At 41.4% G+C, this 21,878-nt stretch overlaps 1 protein-coding gene across 4 annotated transcripts in view; it reads right to left on the bottom strand.

Moving 5' to 3' along the window:
- CENPE (centromere protein E) overlaps window positions 1-17,505 on the bottom strand; it is a 50,213-nt gene extending 32,708 nt beyond the window's left edge. For all 4 annotated transcript variants that reach the window (XM_089526041.1, XM_089526042.1, XM_089526043.1 and 1 more), the window contains exons 1-14: window positions 17,395-17,505; window positions 14,842-14,936; window positions 12,673-12,762; window positions 12,115-12,233; window positions 10,758-10,880; window positions 10,154-10,235; window positions 9,960-10,027; window positions 8,264-8,332; window positions 6,605-6,656; window positions 5,565-5,652; window positions 4,991-5,120; window positions 3,793-3,912; window positions 2,415-2,561; window positions 1,197-1,332 (exon numbers count right to left, since the gene is read on the bottom strand). In XM_089526041.1, coding sequence (XP_089382167.1) covers window positions 1,197-1,332; window positions 2,415-2,561; window positions 3,793-3,912; window positions 4,991-5,120; window positions 5,565-5,652; window positions 6,605-6,656; window positions 8,264-8,332; window positions 9,960-10,027; window positions 10,154-10,235; window positions 10,758-10,880; window positions 12,115-12,233; window positions 12,673-12,762; window positions 14,842-14,936; window positions 17,395-17,450 — 1,375 coding nt within the window. In that variant the 5' untranslated portion in view covers window positions 17,451-17,505. The remainder of the gene's footprint in view (window positions 1-1,196; window positions 1,333-2,414; window positions 2,562-3,792; window positions 3,913-4,990; window positions 5,121-5,564; window positions 5,653-6,604; window positions 6,657-8,263; window positions 8,333-9,959; window positions 10,028-10,153; window positions 10,236-10,757; window positions 10,881-12,114; window positions 12,234-12,672; window positions 12,763-14,841; window positions 14,937-17,394) is intronic.
- Window positions 17,506-21,878: the final 4,373 nt, after the last annotated feature.

The following is a 21,878-nucleotide window of genomic DNA, read 5'->3' as shown; positions in this document are numbered from 1 at the left end:
ACCAAAATGGAAATCCAACAGCACTTTCCTAAAAATACAGGTAGCAAAGTGACGTGTGCTTTCAGTCTGGTAATATAAAGTTTTACCATCCACTGTTTCCAAGGTCTCACTGCTTTGCCTACACTTAAAGCACCATGTACTCGTTTGAACACCATGGTTTAATGTTAGTGTCAACTAGAACTAGTGCACTGAATCAATGAAATTGATATAGGCGTTGACTTACTAAATTTCCATTGACTGAACTGATGAATTCTAGCTAGGATTACCATAGGCTGAATCTCGCTTATCTAAAATGCTTAGTTTTTTGGATTTAGGGCTTATTTTGGGGAGGGGGGATTTTGAAATATGTGCATATACATAATGAGATAGCTTAGAGATGGGACCCAAATCTAAACAGGAAATTCATTTATGTTTCATGTATACCTTATACACATAGCCTTATAAATAATATTTTAAATAATTTGGGGCATGAAACAAAGTTTATGTACAGTGAACCATAAAAAAGCAAAGGTGTTCCTATCTCAGCCACTCATGTGGACAATTTTGGACTTCTGAGTATGTCAGAATTCCAGATAAGGGATATTCAACATGTAATTGTATTTAGACAAAAGTCAGCATGTGATAATACTGATCAAATTATACCCTATAAGTTATATCCTGTTTTTCTCCTTCCTCCTTTCCCTTCTCCCCCCTCCCCTGCCACTCTTATTTTTCCTTCCTCCTTTCTTTTTTCTGTATTTAAAATGAACATTTAAAGAGAAATGATGAAAAGCAGGGGTAAGGGCTGGCAGGCTCACAACAATCCTACTACATGGAAAAGGCTGTCACCTTAATCTCTGCTAACACTGGCAGGGCAGCCAGATTTCTCTAGTGCCAGGAACCTGGTGTTAGAATGAGACCTCTAGAGTAACCATGAAAGAAACATTATATATGCTTGCTTAAGTGAAAAGTCCTTTAGTGCTCTCTGTCCCTTACAGATTTAACAAAAACATTTGAGGCCAGTTAACTAGGATACATCATAAAGCCTCTTCAAAGCAAGCATTTTGGTATCAGTTCAACTATCTGCCAATCATGATAGATTCTGGATAGATGACACACTGTACAAGTCCTACCAATTCCTACCTAGCACTATATAAACTCTACAATTCACTCTAAGGGTATTGCACTACTTTAAAAAGTTTTTCCCTAGCACTTACATTCTTCCATCTCTGGAAGAGAAGAGAAAGATGCTTTAAATCGTTTGCCTCTACTAGGAAGGTCTTCCAAGAAACATAGTCCCGCATCCTGGCTTATTGCTCCAGGAGCCCAAGTAACTCTCCTCTTCCTTTTAGTCTTAAAATAAATAGAAAAGAAAGAATATCAAGTCATGTGGAAGACTTAAAGTGAAATTTTGCACATCTGTGTGAATGCATACATACATATATATAAAGACATGTAAAATAATTAAAGTAAATTGGACCTTTAATATTTATTTTTATTCAGAATATGATTTGCTGATGACCCTTCACTGGACAGGTTGACAACTCCAACAGAAATAAACTTCAGAAAATTAATGTAAATATTAATGTAAAAATCTCTGGAGGCAGCTGAAGGCTGGGAATGGCAGAGGGCAGATGTCCCATCCCCGGCACCGGGTAATACCCGGTGTTGGGAACTTGACCCCTAAAAGGTTCGCCATCACTGATCTAAGTCCTCCAGAGCAACTCTATGGTCAAAACATAGTGTTTTTGTTATTTGCAGCTTTTCAACATTCACGGGGGTCCTGTGCTCCTAACCCCAGCGAATGTGGAGGGATGAGTTTATTTACTACAATTTCACTGCTAAAATTTCTACACCAAAGCTGGAAATGGTATGTATCTGCAGAAGCACAGCTCGAATGTAATCAATAATGGGGTCCCTTGGGGGGTCTCATATATAGAGTCTTCATAAGTCAAGCTGATTTGATGGCACATAACAAAATATTTATACTATATAGATTATGCATAGCTGTGCACTAATATAACACACAGCAAGTTTCTTTGCACATGTATTAGAAAAAAGAGGTGGAAACAAGATCAGAGCACAGCATTTTAGTGGTTCAGAATGCTAAACTTATTGTAATTTCTGGAGAGCTGCCCAGCAATTGATGTGAGCCAAAATGAAGGGGCATATCAAAAACAAACCTGCCCAACCCCATGTACAGGCACTGTTAAGAACTTATTTGATCTCAGAAACATCTGGACAATTTGTTGCTTTATTCTTCTACAATTTGCCCAATAAAATTATTTTCCAATAACCTAAAGAAAACAAAATTGTCTAGACTTAAAACAAAAACTAAAAGCGCTCAGAATACTGCCTTACATCTGATACAGTAAGACCAGTTTCTCCAGTTCTGGTACAAGATCAGTTAAACCATTTCAATTTTTCCTCCTTACTTTTAACTCTTGTTCTCGTGAGAAAGAAGATGCTGTCACAAGCATCTCAGTTAGTGCTCTTATCCTGTCCTCCTGCTGCTTTTGAAGAGAGTCCTTCTCCTCCAGCAGCTGTGCGAGCTGGTCTTTGGTGTGAGAGTGTGATGAAACCTGAAAATAAATACATCCGTCTCAATGGCCAAAACATCTGCATTTTCAGATTTTCAAAGTACAGTGGGCCCTCTTCTTATGCGGAGGATCGGTTCCGGATCCCCCTGTGTAAGGGAAAATCCACCTATGCTCGAGCCCTATAGGAAATAATGAGGCTTGTGCATGTGGCAGAGCAGTGCGCCATGGGGGCATGCGCCATTGTTTTCCCTCCCCAAGTAGCTTCTGCATAAGCTTAAAGCTGTGTAAAATGCGCTTGTGCATGGCGCAGGCACACTGTAGCTGGATCTCCAAGTGAGTTAGTCAGACTGAAGTTTTTCTAACTGAGTGGTGGGCAATTGCAGTAGATCCAGGGGCCATCTTTATACGCTGGTGATTGAAAGGTGTTTATGAAACCACTCATTCATTTTCTGGGCCAGCACCATCTGGTCAGTATAAGCCCCAGAGGGTCTGTCATTGATTCTTCTTTCCACAGAATTTCCTCTACCCAGATTCTTAGCCAATTCTATAGATTTAAGTTTGGATGTGATACTTTCTGAACACATGTAATTTTTTTTAAAATGTAGTGTGACAAAGCAATTCAGCCAGACTCAACTAAAATGCATCTAAAGCATGGATTAATTTCTGGCTCTTCAGATGTCAAACTGCAACTCCAATAATTCCTCACCATCAACCATTCTGGCTAAGGCTGATGGCAGTTTCATTTCAACAACAGCTGGAGTCCCACAAGTTGCTCACTCCTGATCTAATCAGAGATAACTGTTAGGTTGCTCAGCATAGGTAACTACCCCAAATCCAGAAGTGAATTAATCTCTGAATTTTTCTTTAATGGATTTTGACTTCCATCATCCTTCAGCCAATGCTGCCAGACAAAGACACACATCCCACAGCTAACAGCTTAGCTTTTACCATAGGAATTCTTTGAGCTGTGGTTTGAGTGTAGGACTATGTCCCTGGAAACCAGGGTTTGATTCCCCGCTTGGCCATGGAAACCCACTGGTGATCTTGGTTGAGTCACACACTCTCATACCCAGAAACACCTATAACAGGGTCATGTTCAGGTTGCTAGAATTTGGAAATGATTTGAAGGCACATGACAACAAAATATAAGTAACAATATGTAATAAGTGGGAATAGATAGGACAGGTTTTCATAAAGGTAAGGAGAGGAAGAATTGATATTAAACTGCAACTCCTATCAGCCCCAACCAGTACTAACTGAAGGGAAGACTTGCCTCATCCAGGCGACGTTTTAAGTCTTCTATTTCTTTACGATACCTCTTCAGAAGGGCATCATCATCAAGAACTTCATTTACTTTGGGGGTATTTTTCATCTTTTTAGCTGTACTGGCAAACTAGGAAAAACAAGTACACAGAACCAAGACAGCAAGTGTTCACATTAGCAGAAGTCAGAAGAAATCATTTTGCATCAAATCCATTTTATGACAGAGTACTGCAAAACAGAACACTTGCTATTATAGTAACTACAAATGGGACCTCCAGGATTATGCTCTTTCATAGCACAAAACTTTAAAAATGCAGCAGGATGCCTAAGTTTTCTAGGCTACAATAGTATTTTATCCTTCTTCAACAGCAGCTGGAGGTCAGAGTGGGTCTCCCCACGCTGTCCCTGGCCTTCAGCTGCCTCCAGAGAGGTCACTCCTAAAGGACTGGACATATCAGTAGAGCCAAATTCCAAGACTTCCAAGAGTGTGTCAGAACTTTAGCTCTGGAAAGAAGCCATGCTCTAGGGGCAGGAACATTTGGCCTTTCAGATGTATTGATGTACAGTTCCTTACTTGGATATACTGGATGGAACTGACAGGAGTTCTAGACCAAAATATCTGGAGGCCACTAGGCTGTTCTAGGCATTTAGGCCTGCACTGCTACATATGGCATATATGGGACTGCTTGGAGGTCACAGCAAAAAAAATCCACCCATTTGCCTTAGGAATCACAGCCTACCCAAAAAGCATTTGAAATCATACTTGACTGCATACTTTTGCCTTCCCTACCCACTTAGCTTTTGAAATCACACTTTATTGCATACCTTTTCCTTCTTCAGTATACAAACAAAAGGGAAATGGTCACCAATAATGCAAACCAAAGTAAAAGCTAATAGCTTTCCCAGACAGCACAAAATACACTGAAGAATAAAGTTAATGGCTTATATCAGACTTGGCTGCATACTTTTGCCTTCTGCAGTATACAAACCAGAAGGGAAAGTGTAACTAATAATGCAAATCAAAGTAAAAGCTAATAGCTTTTCCAGACAGCACAAAATACATTGAAGGATAAAATTAATGTCTTATATGGAAAAGTGCTCTTGAAGTCACTGTCTCCTTTCTAGGTCAAAATTAACATACAGAAAACATTAGATACAATAGAAAAGAAGTCTTTATAAAGCAACAACAGCAACAACAAAAGTTTTACCTGAAGAGTGCTAAGGGTTTCTTCCAGAGATACAGGAGTAATTGTGCAGATGATAACAGTCTTAGCGTTTCCACCCAGTGAATTTTGTAGAATTCGTGTCAGCTTGCTGTCCCTGTAGTTGATGAAGCCACTAGCAAAGAGGGATTTTAAAGATGAATGTAGGCTTGCTGATTAGTAAAGAAAAATGCGATCCAAGAATTAATCTGTTATGTTAGAGACAAAGCTGGAGAATCTATGATTCTCCAGATATTTTGGCTTAAAGGCTTCATACAAAAGCACTCAACATCATTACTGTCAAATGTTTGTGGGAACTGTAGTCTAAAATATACAGTGAGTCCTCCCCTTATGCAGGGGATCTGTTCTGGATCCCAGCATATGAGGGGAAATCCATGTATGCTCGCGTCCCATTAGAAACAATGCAGCGCGTGCCCGTGGCAGTGCATGTAACATGAACGCACATACCAATTATTTTTCCTGTTGCAAATCGCATATAGTGCACGGGAGCACTGTATAAAGATCCAACAGTTCCCACCACTGGACTACAGTTTGGGTTTAGTAGCACAAGACTTCTTACCCAGATTGATCATCACAAAGTTTCTTTATAACTTGACTCAAGATGAACAGGCTCCGGTTTATATTACAGCCTTCTTTTAATCGAATACCTAGAGATTAAAACAAAATATGTAGAAAAACCTCCTATAAAAAAGCAGCTTCTTTCACAGGCTTGTTTTTCTATTGTGATGTAATCAAACATTAAACACCAAGTCTGTTCTTTTCCATCCCTTTATTTATACACTGCTTTTCCTCAAATGTGGGAATCAAGGTGGATAATATAACACAAGAATACTCTGCTGCTGGATCAGGCTAAAGATCTATCTAGCTATACCTCAATGGCTGACCAAAAGAAGGCTGTAAGTAGAACATGAATATAATGGTGCATATCATTCTGACTCACATCTTCCCTGAGTCTGTCCAACCCTAGTTTAAAACCACCAAGATGATCGTTGTTGTTCTTTGCCACCGGATGGACATCAATTTATGTTGACCCTATAAATAAGAAGCCTGCAAGATTCCTATGCATCAGCTGCCCTTCTCAGGTCTTGCAAACTTGAAGCTATGGTTTCCTTCAATGTTTGTTTTCAATACAAAGATAGCAAGATTGCTTAGGACACTTAACAACAAGCTATGAATAATTAGAGGGGAGAGTCAATCTAGAATTATCCTATTAAACAGAATCTATGGAAGCATGAGAGTTCTGTTTAACAATTGCCAGTTTGGCTTAATGTACATGAAACCACTGAAAAGAGCAGGAACATTGTACCTGCTAAGCAAAAGCTATTTGTCTAGGAACATATACCCCAAGTTATTATCCTCTCCTTCCACCCAATTGCTCTCAGTCAAGCCAGGAACCTTCCTGAAGGGGATCTTCAGCTATTCACTTTCTTACCCATTTCACAAGGTTGCTGTGAAGACAGTGAAAAAATACATTCTATATTGCTATGAACTCCACTGAATAATGGCTAAACCCGAGTGTAATGATTAAGATAGAATTCAGTGATAAAGAATGAAGTATAACAAAATTCTAGAAAATCTCATTTGATAGCCGCTACATACCTTCAGAGCCGGTCTGGCTAGCTCTTTCGCTTCCTGCCAGGTCTACTAAATTCTGAAAAGTCAAAGGGAACTTTGTTAGACTGTTTTCTTTCAAGCTGTTTAACTCTCCTATTGATCTGAAGACTGACTATTGGTGATAAACAATGGCATCAGAGAGTCCGGGAAACAGAAGTGCTATAGTTAGCACATCAGCAAACTGAAGGTGGGCAGGAGTTGATTGCAGGACAATTTGTGCTCTTCACATCTGGGATGAACTTAAGACTTATTAAGCACTAACATTTTTGAAGTGCAAAAAGAATGAAGGAAATTTAGAAAACAACCTTAGCACAGCTTCTTTCAAACTGCAACTCCCATCATCCCAGCTAGCAACATCCCAAGCTAATTTGGAATAATTGGTGTTATGGCCAAAAACACAACTAGAGGGCACTAAGTTGGAACGCTACTTTTCTTGTTCTAAATTTCCTTTTATATTTCCAAAATTTTAGTACAAATTATCTGGAACAACAATTCCAATGTGTTGAGAAAGTATGCTTTAGAAGATATGAATTTATTCCTCAGATGTAGAATAATAATAATAATAATAATAACAATAATAATAATAATCTTATTTCTAGCCCGCCTTTCCAAACATCAAGGCGGGTTACAATATACAAGATTGCAATTCAAACATACATAAAAACAGCAATAAAAATACATTAAAAGCTACAAATAATTTCCAGGCTAGCTCAAGGTGAAACTGCAGTGAAGAGGGAGTAGAAATTATGTCGGGGACATTAGGGGAATGCCTGCTGAAAAAGGTATGTTTTTAACCCCTTCTTAAATAGGTCGAGGGAGAATGGCCTACAAAGTGGGAGGTTAGGGAAAAGTGTGTGTCATTTGTTTTGTTATCTTGTTACATTTCAAGAGCAGTATCAGTAAATGCATTTCAGCTATGTAGATAGTGATTTAGATTATCCTTTTAAGCAAATTCCACTGATAGCAAAAAAACAAAACAAAACCCTGTCAAATAAGCTTCAGACTTGTGCAAAGCACAATTCCCCTATATGCAAGGGATACGTTCCTAGAGACTTATCACAGATAGTGAAAATTGTAGATAACACAAACCCTGTATTTCCATAGGTTGACCTAGAGTTGCAGATAATAGCGAACCCTATATTGCAGATAATAGTGAACCCTTTATTTCCAGAAGAAGATGACCATAGAGTTGCCCTGGGGGAGCTCCAGATGCTTAGAAACCATATTCTTTTGGATGCAGGTAAGTGAAACTGTCAGTACTGCAGATATGAGGGTAGCACTATATTCCCTTGAATGAAGAGTGTACATCTTCAGGGATGGTGGTCTTCCTCTGCCAAAGGTGCAGTGAGGAGGAAGGGGAAACTGGCTAATCACCCAGCTCAGCTGAGTCAATCCTGGCAATCAGGGAAGACCAGATGCCATAGCAAAACTGCCTCCATATTCATAGAGAAACATTCCTATTAAATGCTTCAGTAACATATTAGTTTTCCCCCTGCAAGCTTTATCAAGATATTGAACTGTACACATCCATGCATAAAACAGGATGAACACGAATGACCCTTTCACCCAACGGTATTTGAAATGTTAAACCATTCCCCTGCCAAACCAACTTCTAACTGTAATGCTATTATTGAAAGAACTCACCAAGTGAGAGACCATTACAGCTCCTTCATAGCTTGAGCTGGAAGTATCTTTTTCCTTACTTTCAATTATCTTCAAGAAAAAGCAAGCAGAGCCAAGTTAACACTGTCACATATTACAGGCTGACAAGACGGTTTATCATTATGGTATAGTCTGTGGAGAAATATGAAGGCCATTTACCTCATCCCAAGGGTTTATTTCAGTGGCAAGCAAAAACATAGCTTTTCACCAAATCTTTGAGGCCAGTAATTGCAGCTTGATTAGTTGTGGATTTTTGTTTCAGAGAATGTTATTTACACTACATTACGTTTTCCCCAATTATCTTAAATTGCTTTAAAATATTTGTCTGTTTTGTGATTTTTTTCTTAAAAAAACAACTGTACCTTGCCGGGAAATATTTGGATACAAAGCAAGATATAAATACTTTCAGAAACAATCTGTTTGACAATCTCCAAGACATGTGAGTGAACACTAACTAGTTATAATGGATGGTATCAAATCCAGTTCTCCTGCTACTGCTTCTATAAGTAGAATGGAGAGCATAATTCCCCCTCCCTCTGCACACCAACATTGGAAATTGTGCAGTCTTGGCCTGAAACTCCCAGAAGACCTAATCAGCATAATCAATGATGAGAGATGCTGGGAGATATAGTCCAAGACAAGAGGTGCTCCTGTTCAGTTGAAAGGCAGATCAGGCAATAGGGATTCAGTCTGTGTTAGGTGGGGGTTACATATCCCTTGAAGATGCAGGTTTTCAGTTAGGGTGTACTCATGGACTCAGCTTTGAACTTCAAGGTCCAGGCTTCTATGGTGACAGGAATGTTTTTGCACATTTAAAGCTTGTGCACTAACTATGTCCATTCCTTGAGATGTCAGACCTGTCCATAGTGGTACATGCTTTAGTTATAGCCCATTTGGACTATTCTAATGCACTCCTCCTTCGAAGGATGTTTAGAAATTTCAGCTTGTACACAGAGTTGCATTAATTGGAGGTTACAGGGACCATACCACTCCCTTATTAGAACAGTTTCACTAGCTGTCAGTTTGTTTCCAGGCACAGTTTAAACTGCTGGTTATGTCCCATAAAGCCCGATATGGCTCAGGTCCAGGCTATATGGCACAACACATCTCCCTATATGAGCATGCCTGGGCTCTGAGATGAGGACAAGCCCTTCTCTCAGTCCCATCATCATCACATGAAGGGTTGGTGGGGATGTGAGAAAAGGCCTTTCACACTATAAATCACTTCCAAAGGAGGCCAGAAAGTCCCCTACAATCATCCTTCTACTAGTAGACAAAGATATTTTTATTTCAGCAGGTTTTTGGAATAAAAGCCAAAATGTTTTTAAAATGGAAAGTTTTCTTTAAAGAATATACTATATATGTTGTAATGTTTTAAACGAAACGGCTTAAATTGCTTTTTATCTTTCAACTGAATTTTATCTCTTTAAATATAATTTTAAATCATTTTAATATTGTCAGTAATTTGAATAATTCCTTTTTAACATTCACTTTTTCGTTTATGTGCTTTTAACAGTATTAGTTTTGAAATTGGAAGCTGCCTTGAGTGCCAGTTTGGAATAAAAGCAGGATATAAATACATATATTATCACTAGTTATTATTAACCAGTTACATGCCAGATCAGTAATATTGTGACAGGATGAATTCAATAAAATAAATTCAATTAAAAGAACTTACCATTCTGAAAATCGTATGAGAGCGGCTGCTTCGTTCATTCATTTTCGTCTCACCATAGTGCCTGTTTTCTGTACAGAAGATCACAAAAGTGAGTTATCCTCTTTTCCAGAATACAAAGAGATCTTCTGATGTCACAGAATTGCACAGACATGTATTTGTACACATTAAGCCACAAAAGAAATACTGAATCTTACTTTCGCCTTTCTGTATCCAGTTCAGCACTTGCTCTGGGGAAATCACCACTTCCTCGCTCAGATCTTCAACGTAAATTGTCCTCTGCAAGAGTTTTTAAAACTAGATTTAGAACATACTTATGTTAAAATTCCCTGCATTAAGACTTATTTGTGAGCAATATAAGATTAAACAAAGGTATTTAAGGCAATGCACTAACAGAACATCTAATGCAATACATAATCAGTTTTGAGAACATGAGTTTATTAGTGAAAAAGCAAGGAAGTATTAAAAGATGGGTAGCCACCAGCAATTTTTGAACAACCAGCATTTTATCTTCCAAGTTACTCCACTACTTTTGTATATACAGTCATCCCTCCATCTTCATGGGGGATCTGTTCCGGACCCCCCCGTGAAAATGGAAACCCGCAGATATTCAAGCCCTATTGGCTTGAACAGCGGTGCCCCCCTGCGGACACCTGTGAACGGGCGCCCCATTTTAAGTGCCTCCGTTTGCCCCTCACAAGTAAGCGAGGGATGTGGATTCAAAGTCCACACAAACAGAGGGACAACTATATTATAATATGATATATAATACAGGAGATTCTCTAGCCTTGATTTACTTACATTGATGTCCTCACGAACAACTAATGGTTTCTTTTTCCTAATGTTAATGCACAGTAGGTCTTGAATGGTTTCGTTGTGAATCTCCATATATGATATACGGAGTAGGAATTCTCTGTCTGGAATCTAAAGATTAAGAGAATACATTTGTCAGCTTGCTTGAAGATGTTTTCCCCCACCCTATAAGTGAAGCCTTAACATAAATTCCATTATTATTATTATTATTATTATTATTAAAAATCCCACCTGCGCTATGATGGATACAAATCAATCTTAGCTGTTGGAGTACCGTTCCTAACATCTGCAACCAACAATCAGAAATGGTGACGATTGTACTTCAACAACTTATGAGGACCTAACATTAGGATACCTTAGGAGAAAGGGGGTGGAACCAGTTTATTACTTCCAGGAATTGTGAGGGCAGGGAACTCTTTTTCCTTGTTCTTTTTCTTGTAAATCACCATGCACAATGATAATACAATATAACTAGATAACAACAACAACAACTATAGTAGCAGCAATCTCAGTTTTCCAAAAGAACTAAACAGAAGCCTAGCTTGCCAGCCTTTCCCCCTAAAAGGCAAGTCTATGTGGGACTTGCTCAATTAGAGATAGGGAATCTTTGGCACTCCAAGTGTGCTAGTCTACAATTCCAATTGTTCCCACCCAATCTGGCCGGTGATAAGAAATGAGGGGAATTGTAATATAGAATATCTGGAGGATTCATGCCTTAAACCAAGCTAGGAACTGTCACAGCATGTACAACATTAGCCTCATCTAGTTTTACAACTCTTAACAAACAAATGAAAGATAAAAGTTTAACTGAGGTGCGTTACAGACGCGCCTAAAGAATGTACCGTGTACGTACTAGGGTTGCCCGGGGGCGTCTCTTCCAGATGCCCCCAACCCTAGTACGTACACGGTATGTACAAAATGGCGGCGCCCATTCCAGATGGGCATTGCCATTAGGACGTCACGAATGCGCCGCCTCCAAATGGGGTGGCGTGGACCTGATGTCCTCGTGCTGCGCGAGGGTGCCTGGGGCGCCCTTTTTGCAGCCCCAGGAGCTCCGAAATGGAGCTCCTTCTAGAATTTGCATCGCTGGCAAACCTTTAGACGGCTGCGCCAGCGACGCAAGGCAGAAAGAGGCCAAGTGGCCCCTTTCTCCTCCTCCCCGCTGCCGTTGGGTGTCCTTGAGGCATGAAGCCCCAAGGACACCTTTTCAGGCGGTGGGGAAGCGGCCTGGAAAGCGGCAGATTGGAGCCTCAGAGGCTGCCACTGTGGCCCCAATCCGGTGGGGAAAGGGTCGGATACAGGCCACCCCAAATGGGGCGGTTTGTAATGCGCCTGAATTACTTACTTTGCAAATTGTATTGAAGACATCATGAATCGCCATAGGTAAGATACCAGGACAATCTCGTGTGCCCAACATTGTGTAGGTCTTGCCGGAAGCTGTTTGACCATAAGCAAAAATTGTGCCTAAAAAGGAAACACAATGGTTAACTCACACTGATGCTCACACAGAATGCAAACTTTCACATTAACTGGTGTTTAAAGAATTTTAAGTGGGCATTGTACTATTTTCAGCAGCTTTTATCATTTTCAAATCGATGTTTTAAATAGTTTTCAAATATTGTTTCGAATTCCATTTTAACGTTGATCTTTGGAGTGTTTAAACTTCTTGTTATGTACCTTCAAGCAGACTGAGTTATGGCGACTCTCTCCTAAGGTTTTCTTGGCAAGAGCAGTGGGTTACCATGGCTGACTGTGCATTTGAACCCTAGTTTCTTAGAGTCCTAATCTAATGCTGAAACAACTACATCATGCTGTTTTAACTAACTGTATTTTTATGTTAACCTGCCTTGAATCCCAAGTTTGGGAAAAAATTTAAAGTGAGCCATCATCATCATCATCATACCATTGTATCCCTGAACAGCAGACTTTATAATAGGAGCAGCCACACCCTGGTAGACTTTGGTGGTACTATCTTCAGAATGAAACACACGATCTTAAAGAGAAGGAAAAAAAATGTTTAGTTCAAATAATTGAGTTCTGTCCCCTAGATTCACCGTTATGCTGCTGTTTGTAAACTAGACTGAATTGTTGTTGTGTGCCTTGAAGTTTTTTCTGACTTATGGTGACCCTAAGGCAGTGGATCTCAACCTTCCTAATGCCCCGACCCTTTAATACAGTTCTTCATGTTGTGGTGACCCCCAACCATAAAATTATTTTTATTTCGGTTCCTAAGACCATTAGAAATATGTGTTTTCTGATACTCTTAGGCGAACCCTGTGAAAGGGTCGTTCAACCTTCAAAGGGGTCGCGACCCACAGTTTGAGAACTACTGCCCTAAGGTGAACTGATAATGGTGTTTTCTGGGACTGAGAGTGTGTGACTCGCCCAAGGTAACCCAGTGGGTTTCTATGACTGAGCAAGGAATTGAACCCTGGCCTATAGTCCCATCCTGAAACTACACCATTCTGCAAAATGACTTTCTTTGATTTTATAATGAGAACAACAGGCATTTTCACAATTTTCATACACAAAACAAGTTCTTTCTCCTAACTAACTGGAATTTCTTACAAGTTAGTATCTTACAGGTAACAGGAATTAAATAGTAGGACTCAAAAGTGAATTCCTACAAAATCTAAGACAAGAAGTAAAGATGTTCTCGCACAGCAATGTTTTTTAAAAAATCAATTCACTTAGTGAATTATGAAGTGAACATGTAACACTACCTTATATAGAGCCAGAAAATTCTTCTAGAGCACTCTACTAGTTGTGCTCCAAGGTAGCCTCAGTCCATACTCTTGTCTAGACTAGCACTTGAAGAACTTTAATTCGATCAGAGCTTGCAAAAATTGATTTGCTGAATTAGAATCCTTGAGACAGCATAGTAATTGGTCTAAGAGTTCTTCCAATCTACAAATCAAAACACACTACCCACTCCAACTGGTGTGATTTTTAATCTCTACAGCTGCAATTGAAATCCCACATATCTGAGATACTTTTGCAAAAGAGCAAACAGGAAAAAAGATTGGTATGAGAGTATGGCAGTGTGCATTTATAATCAAATCCAAGGACCGCGGGGGGGATACTTTGTGCAACAGTTAATAAGCTGGAGTCACATGGAGAGATGCAAAAGATGCAAGGACAGTTAGTTGAAATTGTAAGCTGTCCAGAGAGTCAAAGGAATAAATAACAGTACAGCATGTTTCTCAGGTTTAGATAAAGTGGAAATGGGTAACTGGTTAACTTGTTTCACCTATCAGAAAAGGGGAGATGCTTCTTATCTTGAGATGAAGGTAGAAAGGTGTTATTAAAAAAAAAGAGGATTGGATATATATATATTTTAAAAATCTTGGAGGATATGGAAGTCTGGAGAAATGGATGCGTGGGCATTTAAAATGTGCTGTAGAATCCTACATACCTGGTCAGGAATATTTACATGCTGTACTTGGAACTTACATTTCCTGTTTATCTTTTTGCACATGCTAGGATCTGAAGTGCTAATAACCAGATTAATGTTGGATTTTAAATTAAAGCTTTTAAAAGTTTTTTGTGGTTTTTTTCGGGCTATATGGCCATGTTCTAGAAGAGTCTATTCCTCACGTTTCACCAGCATCTGTGGCTGGCATCCAGGGACAACCTGGCTCTCAAGGGAAGTATTTTTCTGTTACTAATGGAGTTGAAATTTTGTTACCAGTATTTTATTGCCCCTTGTCCCTGGTCTCCACATGGCCAAGAGAGGGGAATGGCCTTTGTTTGCTTCTTGAGATACATCCGTAACAGCTGGACTACAACAGAAACAATGTCTGATACAAGATGCAGACCTATGACTCCACCATTACCACTTTTCTTCTCCTGTATGATTTTAATATGTTTTACCTGATGAAGAAGCCAATGGAACCTAGAAAGCTTGCACAATGTATTTTCCGCGTTTTGGTTAGTTGGCCAATAAGGGTATTGCTCCTTTTCTTGTATTTTGCTACACTGCCAACATGGTGTCCTTGAATATGTTTACTTAATTCCAGTTAGCTATGAAATATTTATAAGCTATAAGTTGTTCCAGTGGATAAAAACTTACCAAAGGTAAAAGACCTGGTCCCGTCTATTTGTGACACAGTACAGTCTTCACTTTTCCATGCCATTTGTCCTTTATCATCAAGGTCTTCATTTTCTCTTAAGAAACAAAACGGAATTTCCTGGTTATTAGAGCATTTCTGGAAACATCTATAGTGCTAAAAATATCTTAGCCCCACAGTAATCTCTACTCCAAATACTCAATGATATGGTATTAGCAACTTTTCATTGTTCATTTTTTGGAAATGCCCAAGATGGATCATACCCCAGGCTATGCAAGCTGAATATATTGTAGAGTACATCTCAGTGGAAAACATTTAATGCAATCCATCTCCAAATGGGGTGCTTATGGGCAACAGTCATTGGAATGAAGTGCTGTGAAGGAGGATAGCCCAATCTGTTTTGATGCCTGAAGCTAGGGGCAAAACAGCAATATCTTCCCATGTACAGATAACAAATAAGCTGGCAGCAAAATTTTACTTTAGTGGTGACTGCCTCTATTTTAGATACCTTATTCTATGCAATTATATCCCATTTCCAGAATTTGCACAAAAATCTTTCTTACAAATTCAAATATTCTTGAGACTGAGGAAGCATCTTGCCTGTCTCACAGGTGATGATGAATCTATACTGTAGAAATAACTTTTAAAATCACAAGAGCTGGACAGTGAAGAAAGCAGATAGGAAGAAAATTAATTCATTTGAGATGTGGTGCTAGGGAAGAATGCAGAAGGTGTAATTGTGTATGATCAAAAAGATGAAAAAAGGGGGTCCTTGATCATATGAAGCCCGGACTCTCCCTGGAAGGCCAGATGATTAAAATGAGGCTGTTGTTCTTTGGCCACACCATGAGAAGGCATGACTCATTGGAAGAAACAATAATGCTAGGAAAAGTGGGGTACAAAGAGGCCACATGCTAGATGGATGGACTCCATTAAGGAGGCCATGGGCTTGAGCCTGCAAGACCTAAGTGGAGTTTTAGAGGATAGAAGAGTCTTGGAGATGTCACATCCATAGGGTCACCATGAGTTGGGGCAGACTCGATGATAGTTAACAACAACAAACAATAACATCCAAAATCCAGAAAACAATTTGGTTGGCCAATAAAGGTGTCACTGTTTTGTGGATTTTGAGCGTTACAGTATTTTGCTACATGGCCAACACAGCTACTCCTGGATATATTTTCTAAGTTGAGGCTGTGGTACTTTGGCCACATCATGAGAAGGCAGGAATCATTAGAAAAGGCAATGATGCCGGGGAAGGTAAAAGGCAGCTGAAAGAAAGGAAGGCCAGAGGAAGTCGCACAAGGCAGTTAACAACAAGAACATGAAGCTTTAAAAAAAAACTACAAAATCCAAGATTCTGTAAGATGGGAGTCATGGCAGCAAAAGGGGTGTTAGACCACATTATTTCTGCAATGTTGATAGTTAGGGACAGTAAGAGCAGTGCTTCTTAAGACAGCCGATGTGGGGGACCAACAGTTATTTTCCCACTCCATCGTGCCAGAGACCCATCCCACACTTATTATGTTCATTGGCTCCTGGGATAGGACTGTTATTAACAGCACATATTAACAATGTTGTTCCTCATTAATTAACTTTTTGCCACCTTGACCAGGCTGCAATGCTGCTACACATGTCCCGGTTTTCATCTGTAAAATGCTGGGACAGTGTGCCTTCAAGAAGGCAGTGAAGACATAGTTCTGTGTAAAGATGAGCCAGAGTTGTGTAGCGATTTGAGTGTTGGACTATGACTGGAGACCAGGGTTCGAATCCTGGCTCGGCCATATAAACCCACTGAGTGACCATGGTTAAGGCACACTCTCTCAGCCTCAGATGGCCATGGCAAACCACCTCTGAAAAAACTTGCAAAGAAAACCCCATGATAATTCACTTTAGAGTCTCCTATTTATCCATAAGATAAAAACAACAACAAAAAGAACAACAAAAGAGGCACAAGAGCCTCCTTTTCATTGATGAGCAGAAAGTTAACTGTATTTAGAAGAGTATTTTTCACTTATATATTTCCAGGATTAATATCCTGTCTTTCTCCCACAAAGGGATTCAAGGCAGAAAAGAGGCAGCCTGGCATAGTGGTCTGAGTATTGGACTATGACTTTGGAGAACAGGGTTCGAGTCTCCGCCGAGCATAAAAACCCATTGGGTAACCTTGGGCAAGTCACACACTCTCAGCCTCTGAGGAAGGCAATGGCAAAACCCCTCTGAAGAAACATGTTACTATCTGGAAGTGCGTGTGGATGGGAGTAGTGGTTTCAATAGGGTTTGAATCCTGGTTGTTAGCCCATGGAAACCCACTGGGTGACTCTGGGGCAACAAATCACACTCTCTCAGCCTCAGAGGATGGCCATGGCCAAGCCCTCTCTGAAGAAACTTACCAGTCACACTCTCTCAGCCTCAGGGGATAGTCGTGGCAAACCCCCCTCTGAACAAACCTTGCCAAGAAACCCCCATGATAGGCTCGCCATGAGAGGGAAAAGGGCTGGAAGACCCCCCAGTCCCAGCCCCAGCCCCTTCCCAGCCAGGCCCCTCCGACTCACCTGGCAAGCAGCGGGCGCACCCTGACGCAGACTGTAACGTCCCCTTCTCCAGCCATGGCTCTTGCGCTTCTCTCTCGCCTCTCCTCTTCTTCTCCTCCTGCTCAGGGCCCGCTTTTGAATTCCACCAAGGCCGCCTCTGATTGGTCGCGCTGCTTCTGGGCCGTACCATTCTCTTCGCAGGGGAGGGGAGGCGCCTCTATGGATGGGCGAAACCATCTGCGTAGCAGCAGGGCCTGTATAAGCGCCAGGCCTCTTTAGTGGCCGTCTCTTATGGCGTCTTTGTTCTCCCTCCTCGCCTCAAGGCTGGGGAGTGGAAATAAGCTTCTCTCTCTCCCCCCCCCCCGCTCTTCCCTCACAATTCCCTTTAAGGAGTCTAATAAAGGGCCTCAGCCCTCTTAAGCACACACTGGGAAGTCACACTCCCTCAGCTGCAGAGGTTGGCAATGGCATTGGCAACCCCCAATCTGAAGAAATTTACCAACAAAGCCCCGTGATAGCGTTGCCTTAGGTTCGCCATAAGTTGGAAAAGGCAAAGGCACACAACAACAACAACAACAACAACAGGAACCCACTGAGTGCCCTTGGTCAAGTCACACTCTCTGCTTCATGGCAAACTCCCTCTGAGGAAATTTGCAAGTCACACTCTCTCAGCCTCAGAGGAAGGCAAAGGCAAACCCTCTCTCAAAAAAAAAAAGCTTGCCAAGGAAACCCCGCGATAGGATTGCCTTAAGGATGCCATAAGTTGGAAATGACTTGAAGGCACACAACCAGCACCACCACAGGAACCCACTAGGTGCCTTTGGGCAAGTTACACTCTCTCAGCCTCAGAGGAAGGCAATAATTGTCAGGAAGTCTATGTGGTTAGAATCACAGAATCATAGAGTTGGAAGAGGCCACAAGGGCCATCCAGTCCAACCCTCTGCCATGCAGGAACTCTCAATCACAGCATCCCCAACAGATGGCCATCCAGCCTCTGCTTAAACACCTCCAAGGAAGTAGACTCCACTACACTCCAAGGGAGTTTGTTCCATTGTCAAACGCTCTGGGTCCTAGTCTCTGGAGCAGCAGAAAACAAGCTTGCTCCTAGTGATGTAAAGAATATTCTCCAAAATTCAAAAATTAGTAGAAATATGTCTAATTCGAAAGTTTCAAAAACATTTTAGAGAGAAGAAATTCTGAGCACTTCTTGATCAATGAGTAAGAATTTTGATTTTTAATCATTTCCAAATGAAGTGAAGAGCCCAGACCTAAAAGCTACCATTCATTCTGGCTTTTACCAAAGGCGATTTCCTTAGATAGGGTGATTCCCCCCCATCTTTGTTCACTCACAGCTTTGCTTTGAAAAACAAAAGAGAACAAAAGGGGAGGCATTTTGTGTGTTGGTGGTGGATAATAATAAGACCTTCTGCCATGCTCTGCCATTCAAATTCTCACAGAAGAGAAGAAGGGTGAAATCTTAGCATTGGAACTTGGGATTCCAAGGGTCATCTCATCCAACCCCCTGTTTGGATACATCACACTCTCTTATTCATGGACATTTTGAACTCTCCTTGCCATATATATATATATATATATATATATATATAATAAAATGCAAAATAAAAGTAGGTTTGCCTTAGGATCACCTTGAGAGAGCTGGAGAGAGAGGTTTGTCATGCCCTGCCTCTGAGGTTGAGAGAGTGTGCACTGTCCTTGCCAATTATTATTATTGTTGTTGCATGACCTTAGCATCACCATGGGAGAGGTGCAGAGAGAGAGTTGGCCATGCCCTGCCTCTCAGGCTTCCCCAAGGTCACCCAGTGAATTTCTATGGTGAAGTGGGAGAATGAAGATCTGCTGAACTTTTCCCCTTCCCCACTGCCATTCCCTTCTCCTTTTGTCTCTTGTCTCTTTAAATTGTAAGCCTAAGGGCAGGGAAATGTCTAATTAACAATTTGTAAGCTGCTCTGATAACCTTTTGGCTGAAGAACTGTATAAGGCGGGATACAAACCGCCGCTTTGCGGCGCTTCCCCGCCGCCGCCGTTTGCTCCGCGCGGGAGCTGCAGCAGTCAAACCGCGCGGCTCCCGCGTGGAGCAAAAAAGAAGCTCCATTTTGGAGCTTCTTCTTGCGGCGCCTCTATGACGTCACGAGGCGCCTGGCGCGGACTCGCGACGTCATAGGCGCCGCGACACGTCTGGACGCTATGCGTCCAGTACGTAAAGATGGTGGCGCCCATGTAGAAGGGGCGCCGCCATCTTGTACGTATAGGATACGTACTAGGGTTAGGGGGGTGCGGAAGCACCGCCCCTTCCTAACCCTAGTACGTATCCTATACGTACTATATGGCGGTTTGTATCCCGCCTAAGTAATAATAATAATAATTAGAGTGCTAAAGTAATATTTTGCATGCCTGTTTATGGAGAAATAAAGGGATCGCGCAGGATCATGCAGTCCAGTCCCCTAATGTCAAAGCTGTGTGCAAGCGCATAACAGGATTCTTCAGCCCTGGGAAAAGCAATTAAAAATAAGACACCATTCCTGGGGAGGGGAGGGATTCAAATAAATAAATAGCGTAAATATTATGTATCATATGAGGGATTAGCTAATAGCTGAGAAGACTTGAGACAGGATGGATGAGCTGGGATTAGCACTCTAGCCTCCCAGTTCACCATAGAAATTCACTGGGTGACCCTGGGCAAGTCACATGCTCTCAGCTTCAACTGCAACTCCTAGGGATTCCTTCATGGTAGAAGGGGAGGTGGATGACCTCTCGAAATCCCTTCGAATGCTAGGCTTTATCCATGGCAGAATTCCTGCCATTGCACCGCACTCCTTCTTGAGAAGAGTGGGTAGAGACTATGCATCCAAAGCTCAGGCTTGGCAAATCGGATCAAGGAGAAGGCAGTGGGGTTCAGTGGGTAGAGACTATGCATCCAAAGCTCAGGCTTGGCAAATCAGATTAAGGAGGAGAAGACAGCAGGGTTCAGTGGAGAGAGACTCTTTGAGGAAAAGAGAAAGCTTGATCCCCCCTCAGATCCCTGGGTGTCCAGGCTCTCCCTTGTCTTCCCATATTTCCTCTGGAAGGAGCCTCCATTCACCCAAATCCCTTTGCCTCCCCCATTGCTCCCTGGGATGTCTGGGGGGCGATCAAGCAGGCATGTACTGCAAAGCCCATCTGCTGCTCAGGCACACAGGCAGAGGCGAAAAAAGAATAGTTTAAAATGGTGTTTAATGGCTCTCCTCACACACCGGTCTACGAATGAGGAGCAGAAGGGAGGTTGCAATCCACCGGGGGGAACTCTATATGAATTGAAGAAAATGGCGGTGGTGATGCGGAAAGAGAACAAAGAGGGTGACACACCCAGGCCAGCCCCTTGAGCACTGCTCCTCCCATCTCCAGGTTCCCGAATCAGACACCCTTGTCGTTCCCATTCAGATACCGCGAATCAGACCCCGGGAGCAAAAATAATTCGCTTTAAAACCTACTGTTTTTTTAAACTGGTTTATAGGCATATAATTCGAATTATTTGAGATAATCCGATTCAGATTCGAATCTCTATGGGAACAATTCCAGGGCAATGCAGATCTAATTCAGGCTTGAGTGGAAATGATACCCCCTAAATACGCATCATGATCCACTTTATAGGTGAATGGGAACACCTCCTTAGCCTCCCCAAATAACACTAGGTGACTTTGGTCAAGTCACTACCCCCTCAAGCCTTAGAGGAAGGTCATGACAAACCCTCTGAATAAATCTTGCCAAAAAACCACTCATGGTGGTGGTCACTGTAAATTGGAAACGAACAACATTTAAAGTGGTCTCAAACTGCAATAATTTTGCAGAATGGCAGCAGCTTGGCCCTTTTCTTAACTCAGGGCAATCATATGTATCTTTATTCAGGTGCCCCATTGAGGTCAATGGTGCTTTTTTCCAATTTGTGTGTAGAATGGCTGTGCTGCTGCCGGTGCTGGAATTTATGGAAACAATATCTGGAGGGCTACAGATTTCCCATTCCCAGTGTGTGAGACTGTAGCCTCAACCTTGTTGTTAACTGGCCTCCAGTTGATCCTGACTCATGGTGACCCTGCGGATGAGACATCTCCAAAACTCCCTGTCTTCCACTGCTCTGTGTAGGTCCTGTAAATTCATGCCCATAAGCTCCTTAATAGAGTCCATCCATGTAGCTTGCAGTTTTTCTCTTTTTCTACATCCTTCCACCATTCCTAGCACTGTCTTTTCAAGTGAGTCATTCTTTCTCATGACATGACCAAAGTACAACAGCCTCAATATTATCATCTGGGCTTCAAGGGAGATTTCAGGCTTGATCTGTTCTAGGATCCATTTCTTTGACTTTTTGGCTATCCATGGTATTTTCAGCACTCTCCTCCAACACTACATCTTCAAGTAATTGATTTTCCTCTTACCCACTTTCCTTAGTGTCCAGCTCTATTGGCTTGTACAATTCTGACTTTTGTGCTCAGTTGTATATCTTTACATTTTAG

The sequence above is a fragment of the Sceloporus occidentalis genome, unplaced genomic scaffold (assembly GCF_023333645.1).
Source record: "Sceloporus occidentalis isolate IW3139 unplaced genomic scaffold, rSceOcc1.0.p SCAF_5, whole genome shotgun sequence".
NCBI classification, from domain to species: domain Eukaryota; kingdom Metazoa; phylum Chordata; class Lepidosauria; order Squamata; family Phrynosomatidae; genus Sceloporus; species Sceloporus occidentalis.
This window is presented reverse-complemented; position numbering and strand designations above follow the sequence as displayed.